Source organism: Onychomys torridus, chromosome 1 (assembly GCF_903995425.1).
Source record: "Onychomys torridus chromosome 1, mOncTor1.1, whole genome shotgun sequence".
Classification (NCBI taxonomy): Eukaryota; Metazoa; Chordata; class Mammalia; order Rodentia; family Cricetidae; genus Onychomys; species Onychomys torridus.
Genome location: NC_050443.1, coordinates 78,231,046 through 78,258,675, shown reverse-complemented (window position 1 = coordinate 78,258,675; position 27,630 = coordinate 78,231,046). Strand labels below are relative to the sequence as shown.

Here is a 27,630-nt window from a genome sequence, read left to right as displayed (position 1 = left end):
TGTGCACTACTTTGTGCCCGGTGCCCTTGGAAGCCAGATGAAGGCATATTGGCTGCCTTAGAACAGGAATTGCAGATGTCTGAGCCATCATGTGGGTTTTGGGAACCAAAACCAGGCCTTCTGCAAGAGCAGCTGAGCCATCTTTCCAACCCAAGTCCTTGATTATCTTAATAAAACTTCTGTGTCCTTGCCCTGGTGTCAACTGTGTTAGCAACAATGAATGGACTGAGTGCATTCTGGGAATTTGGAAAATGGTGGCCATTATTACAGGAATTGCAGTGTTATTTATATTGGTTTCTAAAAAGAGCAGCCATGGTGACTGTGATCCAGCCCTGGTGGCAGCAGAAGTAAGCATTGCAATTTTGAGGTTGCCTGAGTTATGGATTTTGCTGTCAAATTTCTAGTAGGTTCCTGAGAGGTAGTGTGATGCCTTATGGCACTGTTTTAGTCTTGATTTTCAAGACCTCTTCTCTGACATTGTTTTGATAGGCCAAGAGCAGTCCTGAGTACATGATGTGAGATGGAAGCAGAGTGACTGTGTTTACTCTTTTGTCTTGATTTCCTTTCCTTTCCTTTCCTTTCCTTTCCTTTCCTTTCCTTTCCTTTCCTTTCCTTTCCTTTCCTTTCCTTTCCTTTCCTTCCCTTTCCTTCCCTTCCCTTCCCTTCCCTTCCCTTCCCTTCCCTTCCTTTCCCTAACCCTTCCCACCTCTCTCTCTCTCCTCCCTCTGTCTTTCTCTCCCCCACCCCCCTTTCAGCTCTGGCTAGCTTAGAACTCACTGTATTGACCAGGCTGGCCACGAACTAACAGATCTGCCTCCTTCTGCCTCCCAAATGCTGATACTAAAGGTGTGTACCACCACACCTTCCCTGGTGATTACAGTCTTTTGAAAATCCTTAGACTTTCTTGAGGCCACCAATAAAAAGATCTTAATACCAATAGTGCCAGTGCACTGGCATGCCCCTGGTCTGCAATGGGAGAGCCTGTCACTGCCTCAGAAACCCCTTAGGTAGGGCTTTATCTCCTCCGGTGAGCTTTAGTTAAGTCATCATTAAGTAGACTCTGGGATTAATCCCATTAGAGATGACTGATGTCTTCTGGGACATCTTTCTGTTTCAGCCGGTCATGATGGAACGAACTGTATCTGAGTTTTCTGGGCCTTTGTACCTCTCATCATAGGAGCTGGGGAGTCTTTCTAGTAGGCCTGGCTAATGTTACCTTATCTGGTTGGATCTGTCATGACGGTCATCAATAGTTCATGGTTCTTCTTTGGCCTTTGGTGCAGAATAACCATGAAAAAAGACCAGTTGGCTCTTCTTCCTAAACAGCCTGTATTATCTGTGTCATCTCCCACTTTTACAAGAGTTTTTTTTTTTGGACAGATTATCAGAAATGCTGGCTTCTCAGTTACTCTTTATCTCACCTGAATTCATAGTAGATCCCAAGAAGATAAGGGACTTTTTTTTTGGGCCTCTTTAGTTTTCATAGATTGTCTGCAGTCAAGGTAGTTCACATCAAATAGTATTTGATATATGTTCAGAACAAAGCCTGTGTTGGTGAATGGAGACTCAGTTCTAATCCTGCTCTCCTTTAAACTTGAAACTTTCAAATTTGTAGTTCTATTTTACTTTCGAGACAAGGTCTCTCTGTAGCACAGACTGGCTTAGAAATTACTCTGTAGCCTAGGCGTCCCTCAAATTCACGGTAGTTCTGCCGTGGACTCCCAAGTGTTTTGATTGCAGAGATTGCATACCCAGCTAGATGGTTTGTTTGTCTGTCTTTTAAGATTCATTATTTTAAAATTGTGTATATGTCTGTGTGTCAGTCTGGGGACGGGTCCATGTAGTGTAGGTGTCTGGGAGGCTGGAAGAAAGGTGTCCGATCTCTGGGAACTGGAATGTTGTAAGTAACTCGATTGGTGCTGGAAGCCGATCCAATCAGACCCTGCATGAGCAGCGCATGCTCTTGGTTGCTGAGCCATCTTTGTGGCCCTCTAGTTTGTTGTTTTATAGTTATTTCCTCACCTTGAAGCGCTAAGTGCCGCCCTCTTCTGGAATACCAGCTAGCATGAGTACTTCAGGGGTAGAGCTCTGTGCAGTCCCTGAGATCTCACCCACCCACGTACCATCCTCTGATGACCTTTCCCCTGAGGTCATATCCTTCATCCAGTTGCCTACTGTGTCCCCTTTGGAGTCAGGAGGTGACTTAAACTTGGTATGTTCAAGACTGAGTCTCTGAGGTGCCAGCTTTTTGATCTTGTGGTTTTCTCTCAGAAGATGGCCACCCCATTCCCCGGGCTAAAACCCAGGAGCTGTTCTGGGTTGTCTTCTTTCTCTTACTTCCCACATCCAGCCTTTCAGCAGATGCTTTTTTGGTGACTTCTTTGTCCCTCTATACTACTGTCCTCCTTTGCCTGGATAGCCAAAGTGCTCTCCTGATGGTCTCTCTGCCCATATCCTCCCTCCCAGCCCATCTTCAACCCAGTTCAAATGGAAGATCATGTTATCCGTCTCCAAAGAATGCCCTACACTCCTTTAATCCCGGCAGAGGCAGGTGGATCTCTGAGTTCAAGTCCAGGCTGGTCTACAGAGTAACTTCCAGGACAACCAGAGCTACACAGAAAAACCTTGTCCTCCCAAAAAACCCCAAAAGTGTAGGGGATGCTCTCATGACTTCTTAGCTCATTCTGAATAAGGCCGAGATCCTTGTCTTCTGTTACCCACTCCGAACTGACTTCCTGCTGCCCGTAAGCATCAGTCCCCGAAGGGCTAATCCTCCTCCTGCTTTCTCTGTTCCAGCCACACTGATGGCCTGCCTCCCTTTCTTCCATGTAAGGGACGCTTGGCACTTGGCCTGCACTGTGGCCTGAGCACTTTCCTCCAGCCCCTACCTGACAAGCCCTTCCACGTTCCTGTTGGCCTTTACCCCACATGCTCCTGAGAGCCTCTCTCATGGATTGCTGACTAACCAGCCCTTTTACAAATTCTGACTCTTCTATTTGCTTGGGTTGTTTTTTTTTTTTTTTTTTTTTTCCTTAATTCTTCTTGTAGTTACTTATGATCACCTGACATTGGTGTGTTTAGTTAATGTCTCTTTCCTTCCTGTAGACAGAAGCTCCACAGAACAGACATTTTTAACCGCTCTGTCTCTAATACTCAAAAGGATGCTGGGCACATCTCTCTCTTCCAGTTACTTTTAATTCAATTTTTTTTTGGGGGGGGGGTTAGGTAATGCAGTCTGTGGTTCACCTGTGTTCCATCAACCTCCTTTCCCACTCCACCATGGTAACTGCTGCTATCTGTTTCCTGTTTGTCTTTCCTGAACTGTTTGCACAAATAGAAAGATAAGACGCTCTTACTCCATTCCCAGCAGCCTCCCTGCACAGATACCAAGTGTGTGCATAGGTTCTGTGCACTTAGCATTTGTCACTTAGCATGTCTTAGAGGACGTCTCTGGTGGACTGTTCTGGCTTTGCAGTGACTAGCTGCTCTGCAGTTTCTTCAGTTGGCCCTGAGCAGCCTGTTAGGTGTTTTCAGTCTCTCCTTGTACATAATACTGCATTGGCTAATTTTACAAGTGCATTGTTTTGTGTCAGTAAGCCTTTAGGGTAAAGTCTAGGAAGTGGAGTTCTTGGGACATGGGGAAGGTGTTTTTTGTTTTGATAGGTATCACAAAATTGTACTTGGTAGGAAATGTTTTAGGTGTGGCTTTCCCCCTACAGCCTTATCAATAGATGTGTGAGCTATTGAGTCTTTGCCAATCTGATAGGTGAAAAATAGTTTTGCAGTTTAGGTTAAGCTTGTATTTCTTCTATTATGGGTGAGGTTGAGGCACTCATAAAACACTTACTGAATGGAGAAATACAGCATAACAGCCAGCATGTTCCATGAGCCCCGTGCTGTGCAGTCTCTTTATTGCTGGTCCTTTAGGTGTGAGCATGGCTGTCTGGTCCTTTAGGTGTGGGCATGGCTGTCTGGTCCTTTAGGTGTGGGCATGGCTGTCTGATCCTTTAGGTGTGGGCATGGCTGTCTGGTCCTTTAGGTGTGGGCATGGCTGTCTAGAAAAGCTCTTGCATACATTGGCTCATGTGGACATACAGCTCTGATAGGATGCTTTGAGGATCTACTTGGCATATATATGACTTTATTCAAATGGAAAGAATAAAATGAGTAGAAGTTTATTAATAAGCATCATGACTCACAAAGTGTTTTGAATCTAGTATTTTATTTGAACCTCATAACAACCCTCTTATCTCCTGGGTGCTATTCTTTTTAGGAAGGTAATGAGCCAATGACTGACCTGTGTGGGTTATTAATCTTACACATGAGAGATTGAGGGCTGAACATGTTTAATTTTATTCTCAAAATTCTGTATTCATTCTTTTTAACCCCTGTTGCCATTCTGTTACTGTGGATGTAACAGGATGGTGGTATAGGTCAGGCTTGGTGTGCTAGAGGTCAGTCACCTCCTCTGGTCTCTTTACAGAATCTGGCCCTTCTGTTGAGCTGAGGCCTTTCAGTCAGCTGGTGCAGTTTGGAGCATTAATGGAGATGGCAAGTTGTGTGGTTTGTTCACATAGTCAGCCACTCAGCAGTGTGGAAGAAATAGTCCTGTTCCTCTCTCAGAAGTGCAGAGATGTGTTGTGAGAACTGCCTGATTCAGATACTTTGCAGAGGAATCCGCTAAGTCGTTTTTTTTTTTTAAAAGAACTAAAATATATGAGCATGTATACTTGCAGTTATGTGACAAGTGGTTGTAGTGATTGATCAAACATTTGGAAATGAATGAAAAGGGTAAAGTTGTATGGCACTGGGGAATAAGTGTTACCCTAAATGAGGGAATTGTACAATTTAGAGTGTGTCTTAGCTAGGGCTTCTTGTTGCTGTGCCCAAAAAGCAGTTGAGGAGGAAAGGGTTTATTTGCCTTACACTTCTAGATCATAGTCCATGATTGGAGGAAGTCAGACAGAACAGGAAGTCAGACAGGGCAGGAACCTGGGAGCAGGAGCTTATGCAGGGGCCATGGGGAGAAGTTGCTTACTGGCTTCCTTCCCCTGGCTTGCTCAGCCTGCTTTCTTAGAGAACCATGGCCTACCAGCCCGGGGATGGCACCACCCACCATGGGCTGGCCCCTCTCCCATTGATCACTAATTGAGAAAATGCCTTCCAGCTGGATCTTATCAAGGCATTTCCTCAGCCGAGGCTCTGTCATCTCCGATGTCTAGCTTGTGTCAGGTTGACACACACAACCAGCCAGGACAGAGTGACATGTCATTATCTCTCATAGACCCTATTTGTTCTTAGATCTCACAATTTGGTTTCTAATGGTTTGTTCTAAAGTCACACAGTTTATGCTCTACATCTTTAAAAGACTGTACTAGCATTATTTGAAAGATGCTAAAATTCATAGCAACTTCAGCATGTTCCCTTTAGAAACATGGAATTTTCTTATTTCAAACAGTTATTCATAATAAAAAAAAATGAAACTACCATTCAGCTAGTGAATGTAAGTAACCCAAACCTGTAAGCTAAGAAGAAAATTGTTGGCTTAATTACAAGAATTGGATCTTGTAAATCCTCCCTCAGAACCTGTTCTTTCTCTTAATGTATTGTGAATAGTTCTCAAAACATACAATAAACGTCATCTTTTGTTTGGAAGATGAGGATAAAGTAATGCAGGTAGCCTGTCTGCTAAGAAATGCCGTAACCCCCAGCAGAGGCAGGCAGATCTCTGTGAGTTCAAGGCCAGCCTGATCTACAGAGTATGTTCCAGGACGGCCAGGGCTACAGAGAGAAACCTTGTCTCAAAAAACCAAAACCAAACCAAAACGAAAATGCCTTAAGGACAAGAGCTTGCCAGAAGAGGTTCACTTTTCTGTCCCTCGAAGCACCTCACACGTGAATACCTGGGGATGCGATTGTTCATTCATCAAAACAAAATTTATTGTGGTCTGCCCCTGTGCCAGGGACAGTTCTAAGTGACAAGGAGATGGTAGTTGTAGGATACAAGCACTGTTATTATGGGTCTACAGGTACAAGTAGGATGTGCAAAGCATATATTTCAACCAGTAGAAGCACATGTTTGACCATGTGTCACCTGAGATCATCTCAAGTACCTCGGTGCATGCATCATCACACTTGGGAAATCCTGCCCTGTAGCAGGGAACTCAGGAGTCCCTCAGGCTCTGCATTGGCAGTGGCATGGAGGTAACTTGGGTAGGTGGCTGGGGAACACTGGAGGGTTCTTAGGAATGTCTGTCAGAACCTCTAACTTACTTTTATTTTGTTTTTGGATTTCGTAACATTTACTAATATATATGAAGGTTTGTGAAATCACGAGCTTTTAATGCTTACAGAAGAACTTCAGTTATCCGAACTTTCCAAGTTGAGACTGGAAATGAAGAAGTCGAAGAGATGGAATGTTAGAGACAAGTGGAAGTCCAGCTCAGGCCACTTCTAGATCGTTCTGCACAGCTGTGAGGGAGTGTTTTAGAGGAAGAGCAGAAAGTATCCATCATAAAGAGTAGAAGTGGGGCTGGGGAGGTGGCTCAGCCCCAAAAGTTCTTGCTGCCCAGGTGAGAGGAAACTGTGGTTTGCATCCCTAGGACCTGTGTGGATGCTAGGTGAGTGGGCAGTCCACATGTGGTCCAGCCTCAGAAGGCAGACATGGAATCTGGCAGGCCACACTGGCTGTGTTGAGGAGCTTGGAGTTTGAGATGTCCTGCCTTGAAGAGAATAGTGGAATGCCCCTGGCCTCAGCCTCAGGCCCCTACATGACCATACACATGTATGTGCATGCTTACTGTATACATGTGAGAAGAAATGAATGGAAATGGGAAAAGAAGAATTTTAAGGGCTTAGATTAGAATGTACACAATTATGAAATTAAATCTGAAAAATTTGTAATGTGCTTCACCCATGTTTTCCCCCTTTAAGTCACTTCCATTTAATCTTTGTTTCTACATTTGTTTTTATTGATAAAGATAATAGAGGGCCTCCCCCCCCCCCCAGCCCCCCCCCCCCCCAAAAAAAGATTTTTCCAGGCAGTAGTGGCACATGCCATTAATCCTAGCACTCAGGAGTTAGAGGCAGATGGATCTCTGAGTTCAAGGCCAGCCTGGTCTACAGAGTTCCAGGACAGACAGGGCCACACAGAGAAACCCTGTCTTGAAAAACCAAAACAACAACAACAACAAAAACCAAACAAGAAAAATAATAATAGCAGGACTAAATCCCTTAGGTCTTTTAGATGCCTTGCTAGAACGTATTGTCAAGTTTTACAGGGCTTGGTGAGTAAGCTTGTTTTCTTTCATATCACTTATTGTTCTTTTTCTTCTTTTTTCCAGAATTTTATAGAAGTGAAGTGATTAAGAATTCCTTGGTAAGTTTGTTTTCTGACAGGTACATGTGACAGAGCCTATACCCCTGTTTCAGAAAGTCTGAGTGGTGTAAGTTGAGGTCCGGTTCTTGTGTTATGGTACATGGATGGATTTGCTCAGTTGTTCAGTCATTACTAAAATTTTTTATTGTTGAAAACTTTATTTGCATCATTTCCATTTCTAAAGAGCTTGACTTTTTGATTTTGTGTTTTTTCTTGGCAAAATTAATAAGACTAGTTTGTACCTTTGTAATACAGGACCTTATTTCTTGGGAATAAAAGTTTTGTTCGGCGAGAAAGCTAAAAGTGTCTAGCTGGGCATGGTGTACATGCCTGTAATCCCAGGATCTGGGAGGAAGAGGCGGGAGGATTGTGAGTTTTAAGGATAGCCTCAGCCACACAGTGAGACCCTGTCATTAAAAAAAAAAAAAAAAAAGCAAAACAACCAAACATCCCACTTTTTTCTGTTTGGAGAGGTTTCTTTTTAAAGTAAGTGTGTGTGTGTGTGTGTGTGTGTGTGTGTCTGCACACAGCAGTCTTGATATTTTGACCTGTTTTTGAATTTTGAATGAATGAAATAATATAGTAAGTGCCCTGGTGACTACAGTCCATGTGTCGATGTGGTTGTTATGATCGGTTGACCTTGTGTGGTGTATTTGATTTGTTGGGTGTATTCTACTGAGTGAGTATAAATAGATAATCCAAATTTTCCCTGTTGCTAAGCATATTTGGCTTGTAGTTTGGGCCATTGTTCATCATGCTGCTGTGACTATTTTCCTGGGTGTCTCTAGTGGAGCATGCATTTCTTTCTCTGGATCTGTGTAGGGTGCAGTCCTGTGAATATACATACGATTGGCCAAAGTTTCTGGCTGCTTTTACGACATTGTTGTTTTATTTATACTCAATGCATTTTATGAGAATTCTGATTACATTATTGTGAACACTTGATGTTTTTAAAATTTAAGTGTTGATAGAAATCATATAACAGGATTTATTTATTTATTTTTTTGCTTTTGCAATTGAGGCAGATATTCTGAACTGAGAATCCTTAGTGCCAACAGTATGGTTAGCTGAAAAGTCACAGCTGTTTCCAAGGGTGTGTGTGTAGGCACAGGGCGTCCTGAAGACTGCTACCTGCTGGTTCAATAACTCAGAGATTCCTTGAGTCTCCTGCTCCCTTTCCCTCCCTCCCCATCCCTCTTTCCCTCAAAACAAACAGAAAGGGAGATGGGAGGGGAGGGGGGAGGGAGGGAGGGGGGGAGGGAGGGGAGGGGAGGGAGGGAGGGGAGGGAGGGGAGGGAGGGAATGTGCCTCCCAGTTCTGTCGGTGCCATGTTTCTTTTTCATATTCCGTGGATGGTGGTATTCTGCTTGAACTGCCTTGGCTTCGGCTAGACGCCCCTCCCCGCAAGTGCTCACTGTTTTGTTGCTTTTTGGTCAAGTGGAGCTGTGTCTTTGCTGTGACTGACAGTCACTGGAGCAGGAAGTGACTATAGTGAAGGGAGAAGTGACAGTGGGAGAGGCTAGCTGGGTTCTCTGGAGTAGATTTTATCCACAGGACTGATGGGTGTTTGGAAATTCTCTATGTGAGTTTCCTCAATCAAGAGGAGTAACGGAGTCAGATGACCTGACCTAGTGGGAGCTCACGGACTCTGGACTGACAGCCGGGGCCCCTGAACGGGACCAAACTAGGCCCTCTGGCTGTGAGTGACAGTAGTGTGCCTTCATCTGTTTGTGGGTGCTGTGGCAATGGGACCAGGACTTATCCTGGGTACACGGACTGGCTTTTTAGAGCCCTTTCCCTATGGTTCCATGCCTTACTCAGTCTTGATGCAGGGGGCAGGGGCTTAGTCCTGCCCCAGCTTGGTATGCCTGCCTGTGTTGACTACCCAAGGGAGGCCTTACCCCTATGAGGAGCGAATGGGGTGTGGGATGGGAGGAGGGGGGGGGCACAAGAGAACTGGTTGGTATGTAAAATGAAAACAAATTTTTTTTTAATTAAAAAAGAAGAGGTGTAATTGTGACCTGCCATCTATGATCTAAGAGCAGGTTAGGTGTGTTCTATACATTATTTCTCCCTGATGATAATGCTTCAAGGTTAGGCGTATTCTTGTTTCATAGTGAGCAAACAGGCCGGGACAGTTTGTGACACATAAAACTGATGTTTTGAGGCTGTAACCAAGCCTCCCATATCACACTTCCCTCAGCTTGGTTTTCACCTAGAGACCAGCAAGCCTTGCTATTGCATAAACAAAGCTTAGAGCATGTATTTTTAGAGAAAACATGAGACAGAACTTACCAGAACAGTCGTTGGAATTGGGGCTCGAGTTGGTTTCCAGTTGGGGAGGAAAGCTGCACAGTATAAATGTTTCTTTATGAATGACTGGCCCGAGGGCTTCTAAGTCACCTCTGCTCCAGCTGAACTGTGGCTGAATAACTTAACACTCGAACTGCCTCTTGTCACTCATGTCCGCTGTGTTGCCCTGAGTTAAACTGTGTCCTCACCAGGCTCATGTCCCTGTCCCGTCCCCCCCTCCCCCTTGCTGTGGGAGGAAGACTGAGCTAGTTGCCATTCCCAGTGCAAGGCCAGTAGAAATGAGTGAAGGCTGTGAGTGCGGTCATCTCGGTTCATCTCGGTTCATCTCGTTGCAGAGAGGGGAAGGTTGCTAGCAGGATGTCAGCCGGAGCAGGGCTGGGGAAGGCCGGGGAAGGTCTTTGCTGGGTTCCTGCTAGTTATGAAACCAGTATGAATTCTAGTGAGATATCTTGCATATGTTTTTTAAAATATTGGTACAGCTTTTATAAATTTTTAGTTGTGTTTCTTGTGACTATTTTGTTATTAAACAATGATAGGGAAATGAATGCTGGTAATAAATAATATTTTTTTTTTTGTCGTTTGGTTTTTTGTTTGTTAGTTTTTGTTTGTTTGGTTTCTTTTTCTTTTTTTTCTTTTTCTTTTCTTTTTTTTTTTTTTTTTTTTTTTGAGACAGGGTTTCTCTGTGTAGCCCTGACTGTCCTGGAACTCATTTTGTAGACCAGGCTGGCCACTTTTCTCTGTCTCTGGAGTGCTGGAATTAAAGGTGTGTGCCACCACATCCAGCTAATAATGACTTTTGTTTTTTGGCCGGGCGGTGGTGACGCACGCCTTTAATCCCAGCACTCGGGAGGCAAAGCCAGGCGGATCTCTGTGAGTTCGAGGCCAACCTGGGCTACCAAGTGAGTTCCAGGAAAAAGGCGCAAAGCTACACAGAGAAACCCTGTCTCGAAAAACCAAACAAAACAAAACAAAACAAAATAGTGATTTTGCGTCCTCTGGTGGGTATTAGTAGGCAGTGAACTCTCAAGACTACACATTGTAATATTCAGTGGTGATAGGCAGGGTCAGCTGATGTTACTCCTTGAACGGTCTCCTCCCTCTGGACATTGGGATGCTCTGTATGTTAAATACACATTTAGAAGTCATCTGGATCCAGATAGTGAGGGTACTGGGCGGTAATGTGTGAATAGGTGGCAGGCTGTATCTGTCTGTGTCTGCATGTGCCAACTTAGGAATTCTTCCTCTTACACTGGCAACTGTTTTGTAAGCTTATAGAGGAAAGGCTGTAGGGAGAAGATTGACAGCACACTACTGTGTTAGTGTCTCAGCCTAGGAAGGAGCCCCGGTCACATGGCTTCATATGAAGTAAGCCCTGTTCCCTCCAGAGGCGGTTGTTAGTTTAGATGATGCATCTGAGGATGCTCTGTACCCCAGCCTCCCACCATGCAGCCTGGCCCCTCAGGTGCCTCTGCTCAGTCTCCCTTCTCACTTTGGAGGAAAGGGGTTACTTCATGCTTTTTCTAGCACATTGTCCTATGGGTAGTGAGAATTTGGAATGATTCTGTTCATATTCTAGAGTATGTGTTTATTGTGATGTGATCTCATAGGGATTTAAATTTCAGGCAGTGTAAGCCAGCTCCTACCCTTTAGGCTTTTGACTGACATTACAATAGGCAAAGAATATGTTGATTTTTTTCCCCCCATTTAAAAATCTTAAAAAAACAAAACAAGGGTTGAGGATTTAGCTTAGTGGTAGAACGCTTGCCTAGCAAGCATAAGGCCTTGGGTTTGATCCTCAGCTCAAAAACAAACAAACAAACAAACAAACAAACAAAAAAACAACCCAAAACAAAACCAAAAAACATTTCATTACGTTTATGTTAGGTATGGAAGTGCACCAATTTTAATTCTAGCACGTGGGAGGCAGGTACAGGTAAATCTCTTGAGTTCAAGGCCAGTATGAGAGATGTAGTGAGACACTGTCTTGAAAAACAGAAATAAATAAGCAAAAAAAAAAGAAGCAGAGCCTGATGTGGTGGTGCACACCTTTAATACCAGTGCTTGGGAAGCAGAGACAGGCAGATCTCTGTGAGTTCGAGGCTAGCCTGGTCTACAGAGTGAGTTCCAGAACAGCCAGGGCTACACAGAGAAACCCTGTCTCAAACAACAAAACGACCCCCCAATACAAACAAGAGGAGCACAGTTGTTTTCTCCCGTGTCTCCTTCCGGTCACTGACACACCCCAAAGAGGCCGGCAAGCTCCCTTTCCTGGCTTCCTGCAGAAGAGCATGGCTTGGCCCTTTCGTGCATGCGCTGTTTCGTTCAGCATATTGTGACACTGTTGGCCGTGTAGTAATTCACGACTCTGAAGAGCATCTCCGCTGAATGGAAGAAAGCCTTTCTCGGCTGTGTGTGCTCAGGCACAGGGTGTCAGAATGACAGGCTTCATTCTGCCCAGTTGTAGTCGACACTGGCCATATAGTTGCCAGTGGTTTCTGTACCAGCCATGGCCCTGCCAACAGTGCAAGGTTCTCAGGTGGTTCCGTATCCTAGCCCAAACTTGGAGTCTTAAGCTGTAGTCATTCTGGTGGCCGTGATACCACTGTGACTTCAGTTAGTACTTCCTCATAGACTGTCCTGTTGAGCACCTTTCAAGTGTTGATTGCTGTGTAGACGTTCTCATTGTCATGGAGTACAATGGAGGAACATCCCAGCTAATGCCAAATTAAGAATAAACAGACTCAATGTGAAGATTTGAGATTTTAATTAATCAGAGACAGATAGACTCTTACTATGTAGCTCAGGTTGGCTCAGTCTTCTTGCGTCTGCCTTCTGTGTACTAGAATCACAGGTGTTGCTCCCTCCCCCATGCCTGGCCTGAAACTTTCCTTTTATCATATACATTTGATGTACCTTGGTAGCCAAGACACTCCTCCCTTTTCACTCTCCACTCTTCAAAGACATGTGGAGTTGCTGGTCTCTTGAATCCCAGTGAAGTGAAACATTTGTTTGTGAATTCATGTCCACGTCACCTTTGTGTGGTCTCCTTCCTTTCCCTGTTCTTTTAAAAATTATTTTACATGCACACACATTTGTGTACATGTGTGTGGACAGGTATGCGTGGGTACATGGACCTTTCTGTATATATGGAGGTCAGAAGAGTGTCAGACCCCTTGGAACTGGGGTTACAGGCATATGTAGGGCACCCTATTTTATGTGAGTGCTGGGCTCTGAATTCCAGTCTATGTGATTGTACAGCAAACACTCTTAACTACTGAGCTGTTCCTTCCTGCTTCCAATCCTTTCATAAGGGAAAAATATTGAACTTTTTCTCAAGAACTTGGGGTTGTCATGAGGAATGTTAGTTATTATACCAAGCTGGTCTTTCAATGGCTACAGCATAAAGCCCCATCTGTAGGTCTTATCATGAATGGTCTCCAGTGCAGCCCTGTCCACAGTTAGAACAGTTAGCTATCTAGGGCCGGAGATACAGGCAAGCTGCTAGAGTTCTTGACTCTGAGTCTAATCCCGAGAACTGTAAACTGGTCATGGTGGTGCTTGCCTGCAATCCTAGAACTTGGGAGGTTCAGAAGTTCAGAGTCATCCTTGGCTACATAGTGAGTTTAAGGCTAGCCTGGGATACATAAGGCGTGGTTTTTTTGTTTGTTTTGTTTTTTAAAAGATTTATTTATTTATTTATTTATTTATTATGTATACAATGATCTGCCTGCGTGTATGCCTGTAGGCCAGAAGAGGACACCAGATCTCATTACAGATGGTTGTGAGCTACCATGTGGTTGCTGGGAATTGAACTCAGGACCTCTGGAAGAACAGCCAATGCTCCTAACCTCTAAGCCATCTCTCTAGCCCATAAGGCATGTTTTTGTTTGTTTGTTTGTTAAGAAAGTTTTCTGTTGCTTTCATGCCTTTGGAGTCAGCTGTAAGCTTTGACTGCCAGCTCCAGCTGTAACCACCATATGACAAGCAGGTTCCTTAATGTCTACCTCAGCATCAGCTTCTCCTCTGAAGAAACGATCATGCTACCTACTTTACACAGGGCTCTGGAGTTGTAAGTTTAAATCAAAATGTGTACACACATTGTTGTGGGCACATAGGATGCCAGGAGACATTCAATACTCTGGGAGAAATCTCGGCCTTTGAGGAGGTCATGACAGACAAGGAAAGTCCAGTGATGTGTGGTGGACCTCCAGGTTCCCGAGGAAGTGTTGAATACTAGGGCCCCACCGCTCGCGGTGTCTGGTGGTATGTGGTGGACTCGCAGGTTAGGGTACCACCATGCACAGTGTTCTTTATTTCCTAGTGATCATCACACTAGAAGTGAAAGTGAGCAGCGTCGTTTTTATTCCCCATTTAGAAAACATGATGCACAGCGGACAAGAAAATACGCCACAGTTTCCAAAGGAATCTTAACTTGTGCTTTCCAATGTAGCTTTTTTTTTTTTTTTTCTCTTGAGACAGGGTTTCTCTGTGTAGCTTTGCACCTTTCCTGGATCTCGCTTGGTAGACCGGGCTGGCCTCGAACTCACAAAGATCTGCCTGCCTCTGCCTCCCGAGTGCTGGGATTAAAGGCGTGCGCCACCACTGCCCGGTTCCAATGTAGTTTTTATTTTATTATTTTTTAACCTTGAAATGATTAGGACTTCTTTTGTACAACACCTGGAATGTAATGTCTTTTTTTGTTCATTTAGCAAATCTTTGAATCCTAGCCTCCAGGATACTAGAGGGAAAACAGTAGCAGAAGAGCCCCAGCCTTACAGAGGGTCTGGTGTAGAGCCTGACAGTTATGAGGGAAGGGCTCTGCCCAGAGGCTCCCCTGAGGGAAGGAAGCTCAACTGCAGTCTAGTGGTCAGAGAAATGTTCGTCAGGAGAAGAACAGCTGTGGAGGGAGCCGGGAAGGGCTCTGCCCAGAGGCCGCAGCGGCCTCTTTTCAAAGCTTGAGTTGGACTGATGGTTCCATTTTTAAATGTGTAAACTAGGAGGTACCACTTTACTACTTCCTCTTTCGTGCTGTGGCTTGTGTAGATGAAACCAGGTGCAGTGCTCAGGGCAAGGGGACTAGAGCCGCTAGCTGTTGTTGGGGTGGTGAAGGACATGTGGACTGAGGGGGGCAGGGGGAGGATGGGGGCAGGAGGAGCAGAGGGGAGGATGGGGGCAGGGGGAGGATGGGGGCAGGGGGAGCAGAGGGGAGGATGGGGGCAGGGGGAGGATGGGGGCAGGGGGAGCAGAGGGAGGATGGGGGCAGGGGGAGGATGGGGGCAGGGGGAGGATGGGGGCAGGGGGAGGATGGGGACAGGGGGAGCAGAGGGGAGGATGGGGGCAGGGGGAGCAGAGGGGAGGATGGGGGCAGGGGGAGGATGGGGAGCAGAGGGGAGGATGGGGCAGGGGGAGGATGGGGGCAGAGGGGAGGATGGGGGGCAGAGGGGAGGATGGGGGGCAGAGGGAGGATGGGGGGCAGAGGGAGGATGGGGGGCAGAGGGAGGATGGGGGGCAGAGGGAGGATGGGGGGCAGAGGGGAGGATGGGGGACAGGGAGGATGGGGGCAGAGGGAGGAGGGGGGCAGAGGGAGGATGGGGAGCAGAGGGGAGGATGGGGGACAGGGGGAGGATGGGCAGAGGGAGGATGGGGGCAGAGGGGAGGATGGGGGCCAGGGGGAGGATGGGGGGCAGAGGGAGGATGGGGGGCAGAGGGGAGGATGGGGGGCAGAGGGAGGATGGGGAGCAGAGGGGAGGATGGGGGACAGGGGAAGGATGGGGGGCAGAGGGGAGGATGAGAGGCAGAGGGAGGATGGGGGACAGAGGGGAGGATGGGGGGCAGAGGAAGGATGGGGTCCAAGGGGGGTAGGGGCAGAGGGAGGATGGGGTCCGAGGGGGGGTAGGGGCAGAGGGAGGATGGGGTCCGAGGGGGGGTAGGGGCAGAGGGAGGATGGGGTCCGAGGGGGGTAGGGGCAGAGGGGAGCATAGTTCCAAGCTCCAGAACTAGTGAGTTGGCAGAGAGCTCTTCTGCAGAGTTCTCAAGTTGTAGATGAGCTGAGGCAGCTGGCAGGGCCAGCTCCTCCCGGCTTGTCTGTGGTGGCTGCTTCAGTCTTGTGCTAGTGTGACCTTTACTGTCACTTAGTCCTCTCTTGTTTGCACATCACCATTCTGTTGGCAGGGGTGGCTGGCTTGAGGCATTTGAACACACAGTCTGAGTAATCACTGACTAACCACTGAGCTCTGCAGAGAGGTAATACTAGCTATGTGGGTTACAGCTAGCATCAGTCAGCCCAGGCCACAGGCTGTGCAGTGGCAGTGAAAGTCATTTAACTTCCTGTCAGTGAAGGGAGCGGAAGGTGGTGCAGGAGAAAGTGCATCGTTAGGCTACACTGCTAAGTCCCACAATCCACTCTGTCTCAGCATCATCAGCTATAAAACCCGAAACGCTACCACTTGGCGAGGCATCACGAAGCTGAAGCAGGGTGGTAGAACACTTCCTAGTGAGAGGAGAAGAGAAGTGAGGCGATGGTGAAGGAGCTTGGGCACCTCACCCAGCGCACAGGCCTGGAAGCCTTCCCTTTGCTTCCCGAGTCTCTCCAGCTGCGGCCTGCCACTGTGGGCAGCTGCTCTTCCTTCCCTGCTCATACTTGTTGCCTCCCACATGTGAGCCTGGTGTATCACGTTCCCTTTGCTGGAATTCCCGATTTTAGTCTGCTGAAATTCTGTTTGTGCTTTCGAAGCCAAGCTCTCACAGGCTCGATGTCTTCCTGTTTCTTAGAGTTGGTGGTTTCTTCCGTGCTGCTGTGTGACCTTGAGCGTAATTCTGTCACTGAGCTTCCCATGGTTCCAATGTAATTATTTTTGTTTATGTGGTACTGGGAATTGAACCCAGTGACTGCACTTGCCAGGCAGTCACTACCGTTGGGCTGCACCTCCAGTGATAGAGTTGTTTCAAGAGGAGATTGAATCGGAGGGCCTGGAGGGCATTGTTCATATGCTGCCCCTCTTTTCATTGTTTGTGAATTGCATGCATGCATGTATGTAATGTGGTTTGATCACCCCACCCCGTTACTTCTCCTCCAGTCCTTCCCTGTCCTTGAAGAAAGCTGGTTCTCCCTCCTCCAGCTGCCTAAGTCCTCAGCCAGGGGTGGAACTAGTGAGTGCCCTTCCCCATCTGTGCTGGCATTTTGGCTAGCTTCATCTTGAGAAGTCTTGTGCACCAGTCACAGTGCTGTGTGTGCAGTGGTCCTGTTTGACTGCAGATGTTTGGCTCTTACAATCTCTCCGCCCCTTCTTCCTTCATAATTCCTGAGCCTTGGAGGGAGGGGATGTTGTATGTTGGCTCAGCTGAGCACTCCAGGAGCTCTTACTGCGTGTTGGCCAGTTGTGTGTCTGTATCAGTATGTGTGTTGGCTTCTAATCTTCATGCATTGTGTTGAATAAATGAGGGAAAGCATGGGATGAAACCGTGTTAGTGAGAGTGAGAGCGATTCTGAGTCAGCAGATACATCCAGGGGTTCCTTGTCACCTTACTTGCTGATTGCACAGCTGTATCTGTTTACAATACCTTTTGTCTTTTAAAACAAGTGTCTGTTTTGTCTGTGCCAGGGAGCAGGGGTCTGAGCAGGCCAGGTGCATGTCAAAGGACAGCTTGCAGGAGTCTTTTCTCTGTCATGTGGGTTCTGGGACCCAACTCAGGTTGTCAGGCTTGGCAGCAAATGCTCTTACCCACTGAGCCATCCTGCCAGCTTCTGGTCTATATTTATTTATTTATTTATTTTAAAAGTTTTTTAAGTATATTGGTGTTTTGCCTACATGTATGTCTGCATAGCATTTGTGTGCCTGATGCTTGCAGAAGCTGGAAGGAGGCATCAGATCCCCTGGAACTGGAATTATAGGCAGTTGTGTATTGCCTTGTAGGGGCTGGTAATCAAACTTGGGTCCTCTGGAAGAGCAGCCAGTGTTCTTAACCACTGAGTCATCTCTTCAGCCCTTCTTTTGGTTTTTAAAAACAAAATGATGTGTCATCTAATCAAAATTCTTGGAAAGAAGTTAGAGTCTTCTTAAAGTATGTTTTAATTTCCACCCACAGAATCCAACGTGGAGGAGTCTTGACTTTGGACTAATGCCAGACCGTCTGGATACATCAGTGTCTTGCTTTGTGGTGAAGATTTGGGGTGGAAAGGAGGATGCCTCTCAGCTGTTGATAGAGTGGAAAGTCTACTTGGATGGGCTGAAGTACTTGGGTCAACAGGTAATTTTCAGAGTGAGATTTCAGAGGTTGCCCTCTACAAATTATCTAACTTTTCTAGTGATTCTCTTCTTTGTATGTTTTCGGTTGTAAATGATGCTAATAGAAAAGAAAAAGTAAAAAATTAAATTAATGCAAGGGAAAAAAATAGTAACTTGCCAGACACAGTGACATGTGCCTGTAATCCGTGCACTCAGAAGATACAGGCTGGAGGACCACAGTAAACTGGAGCTGGGCCTGGTCTACACAGGGAGTTCTGGCCTAGCCAGAGCCTTGTAACAGAACCAGGACAAGAACAAACAAGGCTTGTGATACTATGTCTACTCAAGTTACTTCCATTGGTACATTTGAGTTAGCTAGGTGTGGTGGCTCCCACCTGTGATCCTAGTCCAGGGAAGCGGAGCTAGGGTTGCAGCAAGTTTGAGGCCAGTCCCGGGTGAGTTTCAGGCCATCCTGGGCTACAGAGTAAGAGTGCCTCAGGTAACAGACACAAACACACACAAAGGACCTTGAGCTGTGGAAACTCAGGCAGAAGCACCCTAAGTGTGCATGCACGTATGTGTGCATGTGCGTGTGCGTGTGTGTTCGTATGTCTGAGAAGGATGTGCTTTTCCTCACTTACTTTGCTTTGGCCTTGTTAGGTGAACACAAAGAACACCCCATTAAACACCTCCCTTCCAACCAGTAGACTTGGGTCGTTCCACAAGGAGGAGGAGGAGCTGCTGCACTGAGTAGAGGAGACAGATGTGCCTTGCGTGCTGGACCCGTCACTTGCCTTTGTTACCCTGTGACTGATGTTCCTTGTTCTTGAACTCTCCTGTTGTCTGTCTGTCTGTCTGTCTGTCTGTCTATCTATCTATCTATCTATCTATCTATCTAATTATCTAACTATCTAACTATCTTCCTTCTTTCCTTTCTATTTATTTTTTGTTTTTCAAGATAGGGTTTCAATAAATACGTAAATAATTTATTGTTTTGTTTTTCAAGACAAAATTTCTCTGTAGCCCTGACTGTCCTGGAACTTACTCTGTAGACCCAAGCTGGCCTCGAACTCAGAGATCTACCTGCTTCTGCCTCCTGAGTGCTGAGAATAAAGGTGTGCGCCACCACCACCCAGCTTCCATCATCCTTTCTAATAACTCCAGAATGCAGCCAGAAGTCTATCAGAATTGCGTATGATACAAAAATCTATTTACTGTTTCATATGAAGGTCATTATAATTAATGTTTAGAGCAACTTTGTGAAGTTTGATGTTTTTGCCCTTATTTTCTCACCAGGAGGTGGGAGATTGAGAGAGTTGAAGGAAATACTTAAGACCACTTAGTAGGGTGAGGCTAAGATGTGGTCTCACATCTGTCCACCTTGGAAATGCCTCGTGCTGTGCCACAGAGGTGTTGGAGCGGCCCCGCCAGCCCTCTGCTCCTCATCGGAGTGAAAGCCAGTTCTCTTTTGTGGTACCCCTTTACTAAAGTTGCCCTAAAATGTTAGCTGAAGCTTGTTTATAAACTTCCTTAATGCTTTGGTAATATTTGTTCAGTGTGTACATTCTGATGCTTCGTTTGAAAGGAACAATTTAAGTCTGTTCTTTTCTTGGCATTGGAAAATCCCCATATTCAGTGTGCTTACTATAATTTTTATTTGATAATTTATTTATTGTTTATTTTGGTTTTTGGGTCTTTCACAAGCTGGAACTGCTCTACCACTGAGCTGCAGGCCTAGCCCCATAATGGAGCTGTCAATCTTTCTAACTGAAACTTCAGTTTTTGATTAAACACCTGTGCCTCACCCTGTCCCAGCCCCCGAAGATTGCCATTCTCGCTCCCTCCATGAGTCCAAGTCTTCTAGGTTCCACACGTGTGAGGTCATGTTCTTGCCAGATTTTTATTTGGTGTCTTCCTGCAGTGACCAGACAGTGCTTTTAATCCCACTCGCTCTTCCTTAGCCAGCTTCACCCTTCTAAAATGGTCTCATCTCTCTGAACCTTCTCATTTTTGTTCATATTTTACTGCTGGTCTTTTAGAAGTTTGCTTTGGAGTAACTTGGAGTTAGTGCATACTTTAGCACCCAGGTACACCTCAGCCCTTAGAGCTGCCCAATTAAAACTTGCTGGATAATGACGTTCAGTTTCGAGTCTTTCTCTTCTGGCTCAGGTTGGCCGGAGGCACATGTTGGATACTTGGCTGTCTGTCATTTGTGAGTGTCTGTGGAAGTGGTACTTTAATGCTGTTGTGACGTGGTTCCAGGCCTGCAGGGGAGACTTTGGTAGTGGTGGCTTCCTTATACTTCCTAATTCACATACACCTTCTTCACCGGCGGTCTTAAAATGCTGTACTGTGCTCATGTATGACCTGAGTTTGTGTCAGTCAGCATTCAGGACTCTTCTTAGAAAGTTGACCATACTAGGAAGCACACTGGCACCTATGAAACCACACACTTCCTGTTTACCAAACCAAACGCAGTTTGAAAGCAAGGACAAGAGCTGCTAATGGCCACCAAAAACCAACAGAAGGTTCTTCACCTTCAAAAGGCAAAGTGGTTCAAAACCAGATTAGTGGGAGGTCTGAAACCTTTTAAGGATATAATGGCCTGTGAAGAAAGAGGCTAAACTTATGTTCCTCAAAGTTGTTAGCAACTGTAGCGACGGCAGAAAACGTGAGCTTCCTGTTCTTCTCCCGCGCTCAGAACAATTCTCCAAAACTGCCCACAAAAGAACATGTATACTTTCTTTTAAAAATATTAATATGAGAGCCCAGTGTGCTATGGTGGCCACACCTTTAATCTCCAGCACTCAGGAGGCAGAGGCAGGAAATCTCTAGTTCGAGGCCAGCTTGGGTCTACAAGTAGTTCCAGGACAGTCAGGCACACAGAGAAATGTCTCAAAAAAAAACAAAACAAATGTTATTGGTATATGTGTATACATTTTATTTACTTTGATTGTTGTTTATTTTTAGGTGCATGTGTATGTGTATGTGTATGTATTTGGTGTGCGCGCCACAATGAATGCCATTGCATGGCATGATGGACGGCCAGAAGACAACTTTTTAAGTTGGTTGGGTTCTTTTCTCTCATGATGGGGTTTCGCGGGATTCAACTGGTGTTTCAAAGGCCTGTGTGGCAAGAATGTTTACCTGGGCAAGTGATCTTGCTGGCCAAAGAAAGATATGTAATTACGTTTTAAATTTGCAAAGAAAAGAAGTACAATACCACTAAAGAAAGCGGGTGGAAGAAAGCGGGGAGAGAACACAGCTGCATGAAGGTCGATTTTTCCAAAGCATATGAACTTATGAAGACAGCCACTGAATTAGCTCACTGAAAAATTAGACACGGGCTAAAACTCTAAGGCCCAGGTCTGCATGCCAACCTCAGCTGCACCAAGAAGCGCCCTCCTGGGACCCATCGGTTATCTTTGCAGTGGGGTGCCCAGCACTCTCCAAAAACACAGCAGCCAATCACCTTCAGCGGCACGCTTACTCCCTACCTCAGTGAGGTGGGGAGACACCCCTTGCTCTGCCCTTCAGAGTGTCAGAAAGACAGGGCCTAACTGCACAGGAGACTGGGAAAGTGAGACAAAAAAATAAAACTGAGCATCCAGTTGATGTATTAGACATCAAGGGATACACACTCAGTGATCTCTTTGCTTCTTGACTAACGAAAACATGCTTAATAAGACAGGCTACCATACAGTGCCACATTAGGGGACTGTTAGAATTATGGCAAGAAGTATAATGTGCCTGAGTCTTACTCTTTAAATAGACTCCGTTTGTGCAGGGATTGACAACATGGAAACTATGGCCTGGAAACTGTACTAATCTAACCACAGAGCTGTACTTGGATACTTTTTATAAAAACAGCACACCTTACAAGACAGCTATTTTAGCCCCAGAGATGTCTAATGATCACAGTGTGAGCCGTGGATCAAGGGAAAGCCTAAAGCTAACCACTGTGTGGACTTTAACAAGTCACTCGCTCTCCCTCTGCTTCTGTTTCTCACCTGAATTACTGAGGAAGACAGCAATGCTTGTTTTCCCTTGATGATCTGAAGACACTGAGCATAATGTGCATGTAAATACTGAAGGGGAAGAGGATACAACTGCCACTGCCATCACAAGTGGAGCGTGAGAACTTCCGCCATCACATTAGGGTGCTGCATGGCCTCCATAAGCAAAGTCTTCAAATCTCCACCCTGAATGTGTCCAAACTCCCCCACCTCTTCTGTCAGCAAAATCCAGCAAGACCAAGCTTAGTTCATGTTCTTGCCAGGATGACTTCCTGAACAAGGAATTTGGGGACTTGCCAAGGCAACTGGCATGAGTAAATGTGTCTTTGGAACATGCATCTGGGGCAACGGTGAGGACTCGATGCCACTTGTTTACTTCGTGGTTGTGTGATGTTCTTTTGTGGAAGTCATTGGTCTGCGATCAACTGCGGGTTGAGGTCATTAGCATGCTACAAGAAATTATGAAGTAAAGTGGCTATCTATCAGCATATTAGGGGCGGTATCTCGTGTGTGGTCAAACGCTGGTCCGAACCAGGTCTGATCTGGTCGCCAAGCCGTTCATTCCCTGACGGGGGTGCAGGTCGTGCATCGATCGCATACCAGTTTTAATGCTGCATGAAATTTTATTTTTATTTATGTACACACAGTATTCTGCCTGCATGTGTCCCCGCAGGCCAGAAGATGGCACCAGATCTCAATCCAAGTGGTTGTGAGCCACCATGTGGTTGCTGGGAATTGAACTCAGGACCTCTGGAAGAGCGGTCGGTGCTCTTAACCACTGAGCCATCGCTCAAGCCCGAGAATTTTTTAAATTACATCAGAGCATGTGTGGTTGTCTGTTCATCTCCTATCCTTAAGGCACAACTGTTCCACATCAACTCAAGAAATGTTGGTGACAAACGTGTGTGAATAATGCACCTGTGGTGCTTTTGTGAGGCCCTGGACTAAAGCTGGGTGTGCTCCACTCTCGTTCACCTGGCCTCTGAGACCTGATTTCTTTGCTATCCTTCGTTTAGGTCTAACTAGCCCGTTTCTCAGTGTGGGAGCAGGTGAGGTTACAGACGTCCTGCCCTGACTTCTGGAATAAGAACTAATAGTGTGTTTTCCTCCTCCCTTAGATTCATGCCCGCAACCAAAACGAAATCATTTTTGGGCTAAATGATGGCTACTATGGTGCTCCATTCGAACATAAGGTAAGAGGATTCTCCCAGTGTTCTGAGCTTTGGTTAGTGCAGGGGCCTTGCACCTGGGAAGATGATCTCCTGGGGAGGCCTATGCGAACCGAAGCACATTGCAGGTATCACCGTGAGCCTGTTTGGGGGCTTTTAGAGTGAGAACGTGTTTTGTAGGACATGCAACCACTCCCAGTAATCATTCCTAAATCCCGATTATATTTCTTAAAGGGGAAACCTAAGCTAGCTGTTTTCTTTTCTTCTACTTAATTCTTTGGGGATTAAGAAAGAGTGGTGAGCTGGGCGAGGTGGCAGAGGCTTGTAATCCTGGCCACTTAGAAGGCTGCATCAGGAGGTTCACATGGTTGGGTCCTGCCCAGGTTCAGAGTGAGTTCAAGGCCACCCTGGGAAGCCTAGTTGGGCCAGATCTCTAGATGAAAAGGGGCTGGGGGTGTTGCTCAGCTGTATGGGGCTTACCTACCATGCTGGGAGCACTGGGCTCAAGGCCTACTCCTGTTCTCCCCTCCAAAATAAGAGTGGTGATTTTGGTGTCAATTAAAGGTTTCAGTTATGTTTTATGATTCTCAGAAAGCCTAAGAAACCCAATTAGGTTGGACATCATGGTGCACACTTTTAGTCCCTGCAGAAGGGAGGCAGAGGCAGGTGAATTGCTGTGAGTTCCAGGCAGCCTAGTGTACATAGTGAGATACTGCCTCAAAGGAGAGAAGAGACTGAAATTGAAACTGTTTTGATGTCAATGCTGTCTCTGCATCGAAAGATGAGGAGAGAAAGGAGAGGCAGAGAGTCCTTCTTAGCAAGGACCTTCTGTGATCGCCCGTGACCAGGGGACTCAGCATCTGTCTCCTATTTCATAGTCACAACAAACACCATGGTGTTTTCTTTTCTCCGTTTCATAGCTGTGGAGCCTGATCAGGAGGATGAACTTCACAGGGTCTAGAGAGTGACTGAGCTGAGAGGTTGGGTTACCTGCCCCTGGCTCTGCTTTTCCGACCTGACCTAAAACAAAAACCAAACCAAAATGCTCTGTGGCGTTCACACTTGTTTTTGCTCGTCCACACCTTGTTTGTGCTCGGAGGTTCTGTTGTTCCATGACCTCGGTTGTGTGAGGTGCCATTGCTTCGATGCTCGCCATTCCACAGCGTGCTGAGTCCCCGTTGAGGGTCGGCTCCTGTACTCACGCGCTGAGAGTGCAGTGGGTGAAGGCGGGTCCTCCAGCTGTGGGCCCAAGCAGGAGGATCGCTCGCCCGGGCCCCAGAGTTCAAGCCTGGCCTGTGCTGGTGCCGGGAGAAGAGCGCTGCTGAGGCCTTGTGCTCAGGTTATAATCCAGATTAGAACAGAAGACGGTATGTGGAGGCGCGGGCGCCGAAGGGAGAGAGCATGCCAGGAGAGGGGACATGGCCAGTCTCAGGGATTGAAGGGTAGTGCCAGAGAGGCCACCACATGGAATGGTTAGGGATTCTATCCAAGGCAGAGGCTTGAGCTTTAATCTGATGTGTTTTATGGTTTTAATCTGTTATTTCAAAGAGCAAGGATGTGTGTGGGAAGATGGTGAGAAGGACCTTGTGGACAGTGGGTAAGGGGTGGTGACAGTTTGCAATGGGGCCATGGCAGGGTAGGAGAAAAGAGGTTTTTGTTGTTGTTATTGATGATGATGATGATTAAGTACTAGGAATGGCATCTAGGGCCAGGCACACGCTAGGCAAGCCCTTCACCACTGAGCCACACCCCAGTTTAGAAGATGGGAGTGACGGTTTAAGGAGGTCAAATCATTAGGGTTTGTTGTGGTTTGCATTTGAGGTAAAAGGAAAAGAGTGTGAAGAGTGAGTTTGGGATTTCTGACTTCAAATTACTGGGTATGTCAAGATGATAGCCACAGGAAGCTTTGGGACGGGGGATGGATGAGGGAGGGGTGCGGTGGAGAGGAGGAGAGCACAGATCCTGAGTTAAGATGTGGCTGCGGGAGTGGGTGGTGTCTTTAGATGCTTGTTGATGGAAAGTAGCCATTTGGATATGTGAATCTGGAGTTCAGAGGCTAGAACTGAACTAGGTTGTAAATGTGGGGCCAATGGCAAAGTCACTAAAGTCATGAATGTGTGTGACACAGACTAGGAATGGGCAGCGCAGTAGAGAAGGGGGCGTAACCCGGCCTGTGGACCCCAGCTGCTAGAGGCCTAACAGAGAAGGGGACGATGGAGGGTGGCCCCAAAGCAGTGATCACGGGAACAGGAGTGCTGCCAGGGAGTCTCGAGGCCGAGGCTCTCTGTCTTCTCCCCTCCATTCCTTTAAACTGTGGGCTCTGGATGGTTTTGTGCTGTGCTTTTTAAGGAGATGGGGTGGTCAAGTAAACCAAGGACTGGAAAGTTGCCTTTTGTGTTTTAGCAAATGGAGTTTATTCTAAGTGATGTCTTTAGAAGTTCCAGCCCCGAAAGGCCTTCCTTTCCCCTTCATTTCCCAGCTCCTCTTCTCAATTCCTGCATGATTTCCAGACTTCCTCTGCCGGATAACTGCTCGCTATGGAGGCCTGTCTCCTCCATCTCTGTATGTAAGCTCTGTAAGGTCAGTTGGATACTCGTATGCTGGCTCCCCACTCACTCCTGCCGCGGTTCTTGGGACACGGTATTGCTTAGTAAAAAACGTGTGATTAAGTCAGAGCCTAGCGAGGCTGCCGTTGCTGGGCTGTTTGCCATTCCAAGGCTAGCTGCCCTGGCACTGGAGGGGTGGTTCACCCTGCAGCTGGTCTCCAACTCATCACCTGCGGAGTCTGGAGTCAGAGATGACGGTGGGTCGCATTCGGGTGCCTATTCCCGAGCGTTCCTGTGATGACACCTTTCTATTGCTGCTGTAGTTAATCCCTCAAGAACCCCATGGCCAGAGACTGATAGTTGGTAAGTTTTGGGGTAGGCACCAGTACCTGATTTTCCTTTCTGCTTGTGAGTTTTGAACAAGTTCAGACAAGATGGGGAACAGGTAAATGGAGTTCAGAAGGTGGTGTGATAACAGATAGAACGACTGGCAAATGTTGCTTAAATTTTGTGACTACAAGAGCTTGCTGTAACTAAAAAGGCTTGATGCATTTCCTCCTGACCTGAACCTCTTCCCTCCAAAATAATGGAAAATGGAAATGAAATTGCTCCATTTTAGCCCAGAGCAGTAGACAGTTCCCCATGGCAGGGCACCCAGAAGGAGCTGAGCCACGCATGCCCAGACCTTCAGAGCTCATAGATGAGCTACTTACAGAGCAGAGGAGGAAAGAGGCACAGCCTAGAGGGACTGGGAGCGTTCCTCTCCTTCTCTCTCAGGATGGGGCTGGGAAATTTTTCTCCTGTGTGGAAGCTTGGACATAGGAAGGATAGCTGACCCTAACAGTAGTAATAATAACTAATACTTAGTGGGCACTTAGTTCAGTGCCAGGCACTAAACACTTCCCTACTTTATTGTGCATAAACTCCACAGCTGTTTTACTGTAGGCAAGAAACTGGTACAGAGAGGTTAAGTAACTTTCCTAAGAGTTTTTCTTACTAATGAAGGTGATAGTGGACCCCTCGTCAGCTTTGCAGGGGCCAGAGGTCTTACCTGGAAAACGCTGTTACCCACTAGTGAGCAGTGCCATCTCTAGGAAGTTTTGGCCAAGATCAAGGGTGGAGCAGCCACATTTATGTCTAACCTCTGAGCTTTATAGCCCACAGACATTTACCACAGGAGATCCTAAAGGGATGATGTCAGATGTAAGAAAACATGAAGAATGTAAAAATGGTCCAGACAGGAATTTAACTGTTGACTATGTATGATAAAGACAATAACCATACAACTAAACAATACTTTTGGTTGCTGTGATCAGTATTGACATGAGAGATTAAGAACAGGATGGTTTGTTTGAGCTCGTGGTTTGAAGGGATACAGTGATCATCACAGGAAGGCAAGGCTGCAGAACTTGATGTGGCCGGTTCTATTATGTCCCAGTCAAAAAGCGGAGAGAGCAAATGTTGGTACCCAGCTCATGTTGAGACCCAAGCCCATGGGACTGGCTGAGGAAGTGGGTGAGGCGTTGCCTCTGGAGACCTTACTGATTGTTTCAGTGTACGCTCAGGTTGCTCTTGAATGGTGCTAATCTCTTCAACATTTAAAGCTGCTTCCACTGACTTCTTCTTGCTTCCAACTATCCATTTGTTAAGGCCGTTCCCAAGACCGAGCACTTTCCTGTCTTTCTGCTCTAACTGTGGATCTGACCAGGAGCAGTGAGCGGAAACCGTGACATGCCCTAGGCCCTGTGCTGTCTTTAGGTTCTACCAACCAACTTAGTCCGTTATTTTTAAAATTTTCTCCCTCTCAAGTTCTCAGGACATGGGCAGAATGCAGTCAGATTTTTTCACCGAAGTGTGACATGAATGGTCTCTGTCCTGGTCCTCATAGCCTCCTGTTGCATTTTGTGAGCATCGTCTCCACTGTCCATGTTCCTCTTGGTATTCTGGTTCCACACTCCCATTAGCACAGCCTGTTAGTTATTT

General features: G+C 46.5%; 1 protein-coding gene across 1 annotated transcript in view; it reads left to right on the top strand.

The window, feature by feature from the left end:
- LOC118574485 (UV radiation resistance-associated protein-like) overlaps positions 1-24,426 on the top strand; it is a 54,311-nt gene extending 29,885 nt beyond the window's left edge. Inside the window, exons 3-6 of the mRNA XM_036175446.1 lie at positions 7,344-7,378; positions 17,777-17,938; positions 23,051-23,125; positions 24,265-24,426. Of these exons, the coding sequence (XP_036031339.1) occupies positions 7,344-7,378; positions 17,777-17,938; positions 23,051-23,125; positions 24,265-24,426 (434 nt within the window). The remainder of the gene's footprint in view (positions 1-7,343; positions 7,379-17,776; positions 17,939-23,050; positions 23,126-24,264) is intronic.
- Positions 24,427-27,630: the final 3,204 nt, after the last annotated feature.